The sequence below is a fragment of the Chiloscyllium plagiosum genome, unplaced genomic scaffold (assembly GCF_037043375.1).
Source record: "Chiloscyllium plagiosum isolate Xiang-an unplaced genomic scaffold, Cpla_swu_hap1 HiC_scaffold_35, whole genome shotgun sequence".
Classification (NCBI taxonomy): Eukaryota; Metazoa; Chordata; class Chondrichthyes; order Orectolobiformes; family Hemiscylliidae; genus Chiloscyllium; species Chiloscyllium plagiosum.
Window position 1 is genome coordinate 28,968,107 of NW_028270173.1, and position 7,336 is coordinate 28,975,442.

General features: G+C 47.6%; 1 protein-coding gene across 1 annotated transcript; it reads left to right on the top strand.

Annotated features, from left to right (window-relative positions):
- Positions 1-267: 267 nt before the first annotated feature.
- sft2d3 (SFT2 domain containing 3) lies at positions 268-3,703 on the top strand. Its single transcript, XM_043678047.2, has one exon. It carries the CDS (start codon positions 1,577-1,579, stop codon positions 2,267-2,269), a length of 693 nt encoding a protein of 230 aa, XP_043533982.1. The 5' UTR covers positions 268-1,576; the 3' UTR covers positions 2,270-3,703.
- The last annotated feature ends 3,633 nt before the right edge of the window (positions 3,704-7,336 follow it).

Sequence of the window (7,336 nt, forward strand, 5' to 3'; positions counted from 1 at the left end):
AGATAGAGACTGGGACTGAGAGGCTTTCAGGGGGAGGGAGAGAGAGGGAGAGGGACAGAGGGAGAGACTGGGACAGAGATAGAGACTGGGACTGAGGGACTTTCGGGGGGAGGGAAGGTAAAATATAAAATATCACAGAGAGGGGGGAGGGATAAAATATAAATATCACAGAGGGGAAGAGGGATAAAATATAAATATCAGAGAAAGGGGAGATATAAAATCTAAAATATCACAGGAGGGAGAGGGATAAAATATCACAGGAGGGAGAGGGATAAAATATCACAGGAGGGAGAGGGATAAAATATCAGAGAAAGGGGAGAGATAAAATATAAAATATCGCAGAGAGGGGGGAGAGATAAAATATCGGAGAGGGAGAATATCAGAGAGATTGTGACAGGAGGATAAACTACCACAGGGAGAAATAAAATATAACTATCAGAGAAAGAGGGATAAAATATAAAAATCACAAGAGGGGGGAGAGATAAAATATAAATATCGGAGAGAGGGAGAGAGAAAATATCAGAGAGAGGCGATAAAATATAGAGGGAGAAGGGGATAAAACATATCTGGGGAAGAGAGGGATACAAGTAATATTGGAGAGAGTGAGAGGATTAAAACTAAAATATCACAGAGGAGGGAGAGGAATAAAAATAAATTGAAGGAGACAAAACTGATCAGAGAGAGGAAGAGAGTGGAAAAAGAGGTAGAAAGAATAAAAATAAATTCAGTGAGAACTGCAAAATCAATGCCAGAAAAGGGGGGAATAAAATTAATATCCGACAGAGGAATAAAACTCATCAGAGATAGCTGGATGGAGAGAGGGAGAGATTAGAGAAAAATAAAAATTCAAAATTAGAGAGGAAATAAAGATAAAATTAAAGATAATGGGGGAGGAGGAATAAAATCAACATCAGAGAGAGACGAGGGAGGTACAAAGAGAGACAATTAGAGACGGTCCGATAGGAAAAGAGACTGTTAAAGAGACACTCCAACAGGAGGAGGAGAGACTGTTAAAGAGAAAGTCTAACAGGAGGAGAGAATCTGTGAAAGAGATATTCTGACAGGAGGAAAGACTGTTAAAGAGAGAGCCTGGCAGCAGAAAGACAGACTCTGTTAACGAGGCACTCTGACAGGAGGAGAAGGAGATACTCTACTAAAGACACAATCCAACAGGAGGAGAAGAAGAGACTTTGCTGAAGAGACAATCCAACAGAAGGAGGAGGACTAACCCCTTTAAAGAGACAGTCCGACAGGAGGAGAAGGAGAAACTTTTAAAAGGCCATTCCGACCGGAGGAGGAGGGAATCTGCTAAAGAGACAGTCCGACAGGAGGAGAAGGAGAGACTCTAAAAGACAGAACTCAAACAGAGGGTCCAGCTGAAGCGGGCAGCAGCTCTGGACAATCGTCTGTGTGCCAACTCCACCGTAACTCTGTGTGCATTCCGACCTTTCGAACATTCTAACTGTTTGATGCTGGGGACTTAAGTGGGGCAGGCTGACCTTCCCTGCTCAAGGATCTTTGCTCAGAACTCGAAGCGGAACAAGTCTGCCCTGTCGCCGAGCGCCGTGGCCACAGAATGGCTGATCTGAACCGGCAGCTGCAGGAGTACCTGTCGCAGTCACGAGGCAATCGCAACGGGAATGGGGCTGACAGCCAGCCCCTCTTACCTCTGGAAGCCGACTCCCCTGAACCCAGTCGCCCCACCAATGGCTGGATGAGCCGGATGAACCCGTTCTCTTCCGGACAGAGCGGCAAGCCGGCGCCGAGCCAGGACTCCAGCCCATCGTCAGGTGGGTTCTGGTCAACGGAACCGGACCCGTGCCTGCCTGCCCTGTCCCGCCGCCAGCGGCTGACTGGTTTCGGCCTGTGCCTGGCCATGGGGCTGCTGTGCTTCGGCCTGTCAGCCCTCTACGCTCCCTTCATGTTGCTGAGGGCCCGGAAGTTCGCCCTGCTCTTCACCCTGGGCAGCGTCTCCCTGCTGACGGGCCTGGCCCTGCTGCGTGGGCCCTACAACCAGCTCCACTTGCTGCTCTCCCGCCAGCACCTGCCGTTCACAGCCGCCTATCTGGGCTCCCTCTTCGCCACCTTGTACAGCGCCCTGGCGCTGCGGAGCACTGCCCTGACTGCTGTCGCTGCCGCCTTTCAGCTCTTCACCCTCGCCGGCTACCTGCTCAGCTCCATCCCAGGGGGCCCGGCGGGTCTCCGTTTTGTCGGTGGCTTCTTAACCTCGGCGTTCAAGCGCACAGTCAGCAAGAGCCTCCCGGTGTGAGGGACTGGAAAGCGGATGTGTGTGGGGGGGGGGAGCAAACTGGTGGGAAGTATACCGATTCCTACCGGCAGGTGTCAACTGTGACCCTAGTGGGCAGCAGTCTCTCTTTCTTCCAATCCTCTCTCTATCTTTTCTGCTCTCTTCCTCTGTCTCCCTCTCCCCTCCAAGTCAGAATTCACTGGTTTGAATCCTGTTGCAGAGATTTGAGCGCAGTATCCCGGGTCAGTGCTCCCGGTGTAGCCCTGCACTGTTAAGAGGTGAACCTTCGGTGAACTATTTTGATATTAAACCAGGGATTCCACTACCTGCGCTCTGCGACAGATGTAAAAGTTCTTGTGATGGCTAGTAATTTGAAGTTGTTGTCATCCCCTGGCCAATAATTGTCCCGCTGTTATCATTATGAAAAGCTAAACCAATCTGATCATTGTCACATTCCTGTTTGTTGGGACCCCACAAGACATAAATTGGCACTGTCACGTCCCTTGTGGTACAACAGTGACTGCCCTTCAGATGTACTTCACTCACCAAGTGCTCCGAGATATCGGGTGGTTCTGAAAGCTGGTCTATAGGCACAAGTCTGTCTTCCTTTAGCTGTGAGTGGGAAAGATGGTTGCCAGTCAGGAGAGGACTGTGACACCCCTGTTCACGCAGCCTCGTGCTACCACTTAGCAGCAAAACCGAAAATCTCCACAAGCAGTCGACTGAGTCTTAACCACACAGCAATGCCCTCCCCTTCTCTGAAAACAGTCCACTTTGGAATGAAGCTTGGAACCAAAAATGTAACTGACTGTTTCTTTGCTCCTGGAGCTGTTAGGACTTGAGTACAGTGTGAACAAGGACTCTTGGTAGGTTTCTGTCTGTTAATACATTCCCACCCACCCCACAAACTCCCATTCAGTGCACCCAAACAATTCCAAACAGGCACCAATTACACTGTGAAGGGTGTAAATGAAATATAAACTCTTTCCAGTTCAGTCGTAATATGTTCTTCCAAAACAGGATTGACTCTGGAGACTGCATTAGGTTTTCAGGGTTAAATACTAGGAGGTGCAGGTCTGTCAGTGTATTACACTGGTGTACAGTGCCAATGGCTACAGTTCTACTAGTACAGGTCTGTCACTGCAAGATGGCTACAGTGCTAATAGGTACAGGTCTGTCACTAACACTGTACAGTGCTAATAGGTACAGGTCTGTCACTAACACTGTACAGTGCTAATGGGCACAGGTCTATCCCTAGCACTGTACTGTGCTAATGGGTATGGATCTCAAAGTCCCATCACCAGGACACTGCTAATTGATACAGATTTTGTCTCTGTAATGCTGGTTCTGTCACCAAGTTAAAAGGGGATGAATGATAAGCATTAAACAACTGTTATATCACGTGCCTTTGGAGAATGTGTTGTTTAATAATGACCATTAAATCGTTGTAACACATGCTGTTGTTGTCTGTGTTATCATTGATCCCTCTGTATTTTACTGCTAACTGCCCACGCTCTGCCTGTCAAACCTGATGTGCTGTTTCAGCACTGTTTAGGGGGAAGGTGGTTAGAGGAGGTTTTGGGAGGTGGGAGCCTGTCGTTCATTTTGCCCTGTGACATGCGATGCCTCGGTTCGTCTGCAGAGAATGGCTTCACCTCCTTCCCAAGTTGAAGGACAGCCATCGAGGGAGATCACAATCGACCTTCCTCACACCCAACTTCTGAGTCTTAACAGCACGGAAGTAAGAGTAGGAAGCATCAGAGGGAGTGGGAAGAGAACAGGGTTCTGTTGGTGTCCAAGGCTCTGTAACTTGTTTTCTAGATTAACTCATTAGTCTCTGTGTGTGTCTCACACTCGGGGGACGAGTCCACACACATATGCCTACTTCAGCCTGCAGACCATCAGTGCAGTGTGTCAGTGTGCATCCAGTCAAGCTCCCACCGGCCAGTGCACAGTATGTCTCGGGAACTTTCAGGATGGGATTGAATTGCCTGTGGCCCACATCAGGGATCTCCGCTTAAGTGCTCACAGGTTCCTTTGTTTTTTTAAAAAAATGCATTCTTGGGATTCGAGCATTGCTAGCAAGGCCAGATCAGTGTCTGTCCCTGGGTAGGCCTTAAAACATAGTCCAGTCAGCCCATCAAGTCTGCTGTGCTGTTCAGTCAGGTGATGGCTGATCTGAGAAACACGAGGGAGAAAAGAATACGGTGCTGTTTAGGTGAAGAAAGACGATTAGGCCATAAGATTTTGGAGTAAGCCATTCTGCTATCGAGTGTGCTGCTCTGTTCTGACAAGGTCATGGCTGATCTGATAATCCTCAACTTCACGTTCCTGCCTTTTCCTGACAACCCTTAATTCCCCACTGATTAAAATTCCATGCATCTCACATTAATGCACTCAATGACCCAGCCTCAACAGCGCTCTGTGGTAAAGAATCGCATAGATTCAGTACTCCCTGGAGAAATTTCTGCTCACCTATGCCTTAGGTGAGTCGTAGAGATGTACAGCACGGAAACATACCCTTCGGTCCAACCGTACATGCCAACCAGATATCCCAATGCAATCTAGTCCCATTTGCCAGCACTTGCCTCGTATCCCTCTAGACCCTTCCTATTCATAACCCATCCAGATGCCTTTTAAATGTTGTAATTGTACCAGCCTCCACCACTTCCTCTGGCAGCTCATTCCATACATGCACCACCCTCTGTGTGAAAAAGTTGCCCCTGAGGTCTCTTTTATATCTTTCCCCTCTCACCCTAAACCTATGCCCCCTAGTTCTGGACTCCCCCACCGCAGGGAAAAGACTTTGTCTCTTCACTTATCCATGCCATCTCATGATTTTATAAACATCTATAAGGTCGCGTTTCAGCCTTTGGTGCTGCAGAGAAAACAGCCCCAGCCTTCTCAGCTTCTCCCTGTCTCTCAAATTATCCAACCTTTTGCAGTCAAGGATTTTCAACAATTTATGATAGGAAATTGTTGCCTAGTTCTGAGCTGATTCCTAGGAAAATGGGAATCTCTTCGTCCCCCCCATGCAAAGTGCCACCAACGAGATCACTGTTACGGATACTACAAGTAATGCCTGCATAAAACCAGAACAACAAAGTGAGGCAAGTTCACTTCTGGGTTTGTTTGCCTTTGTATCTGCTTCTGCAATGACTCCTTCCTTAAGGCTGGCATTTATTGACCATCCCCAATTATACTTGAGCAGATGGGGTACAGGGAAAGACATTAGTGAACCAAATGGGCTCTTAAGACAATGGTTATCTGGCCGCCATTAACTGGCTTTCATTCCTAGGCATTACTGAATTCAAATTTTGCCATCTGCTACTGTGAGATTGGAATGCATGTCCCGAACACATTAGCCTGGGCCTCTGGATGACTTGCCCAGCAATGTTCCTTCTGACTCTCCAAGTCTGGGTACACAGGGGAAAACCTGGTCAGAGACAATAAAAAAAAACTGCAGATACTGGGATCCAAAATGGACAGGCAGGAGGCTGGAACAACACAGCAAGCCAGGCAGCATCATGAGTCGTGAAGAAGGGTTACACCTGAAGTGTTGATTTCTCCACCTCCTGATGCCTGGCTTGCGGTGTTCTTCCAGCCTCCTGCCTGTCTGCACAGGGAGACTTGGCCATTTGATACAGAACTGGCTCGAAGGTAGAAGACACCTGTCGTTTGTGGAGGGTTGCTTTTCAGACTGTGGAGGCCTGTGACCAGTGGTGTCCCACAAGTGTTGGTGCTGGGTCCACTGCTTTTCATCATTTACATAAATGGTTTGGATTTGAACATAGGAGGTGTAGTTAGGAAATTTGCAGATGACAGGTTTGCAATGGTGCTGTTTGCAGCATTGATTCCTGATTGCAGAAGTCACTCCCCAAGCACAGACCTCAGAGGTTTATGCAGAAGAGAAAAGAATTCGTAAGGACATTGTACTCCGATTATATTAGCATAATGCCACTGCCTCCCCTATTATTAATGGCTTCCTCGACCTGTCATTTCAATGATTTATTCACCCAGGTCCTCCTGTTCCTGCACCCACACTCTAATTTTTTTTCCCTTTATGTTGTCTCTCCACATTCTCCTTGCCAAAATGAATCACTTCACACCTCTTTGCAGAAAATTTCATCTGCCGCTCAAATCTATACATTCCACCAGCTTGTCTGACGTCCTTTTGATGTTCCACAGTCTCCCTGCAGTTCACAATGCTTCCCGAGTATCAGGTCCATATATTTTGCGACTGTCTTGTGCAGACTATTTATATCAGGGGCAGCAGAGTCCCTAACACTGGTTCCTAAGAAAGTCCGCTTAAAAACATTCCTCTGGGCCAAAGAACAATTCTTTATCACGTTTCTTGTTACTCTGCCAATTTCATATTTACCATTTTACTATCCGTTTAATCAACCCATTCAGCGATGTTATTCACACGCCTGTGTGGGACTTGAAGCTGTGTCTCATAGCCCAGAGGTTCGGACACTACCATACACTTAATGGTAATGTCCTGGGAGTGTGGCGGAACCAAGAGACCTTGGGGTGAAGGTTCCTACTTACCTGAAAGTGGAGTCGCAGGTAGACCAGGATAGCGAAGAAGGCATTCAGTACATTTGACTTTATTGGTCAGTGCAGGGAGTGTGTGTTGGGAGGTCATGTTGCCGCTGTACAGGGCATTGGTTAGGCCACTTTGGAATATTGCGTTCAGTTCTGGTCTCCCCTGCTACAGAAAGGATGATGTTAAAACTTGAAAGGGTCCAGAAAAGATTTACAAGGATGTTGCCAGGGTTGGAGGGTTTGAGCTACAGGGAGAGGCTGAACAGGCTGGGGCTGTTTTCCCTGGAGCGTCGGAGGCTGAGGGGCATGGACAGGGTAAATATACAAAGTCTTTTCCCTGGGATAGGGGAATCCAAACTAGAGGGCACTGGTTTAAGGCAAGAGGGGAAAGATTTAAAAGGGGCAACTTTTTCACACAGAGGGTGGTGCTTGCATGGAATGAGCTGACAGAGGAAGTGGTGGAGGCTGGTACAATTACAAGGTTTGAAAGGCATCTGGATTATGCGAATTCTTTTCTGAATCCTTTCAAATTTCACAACT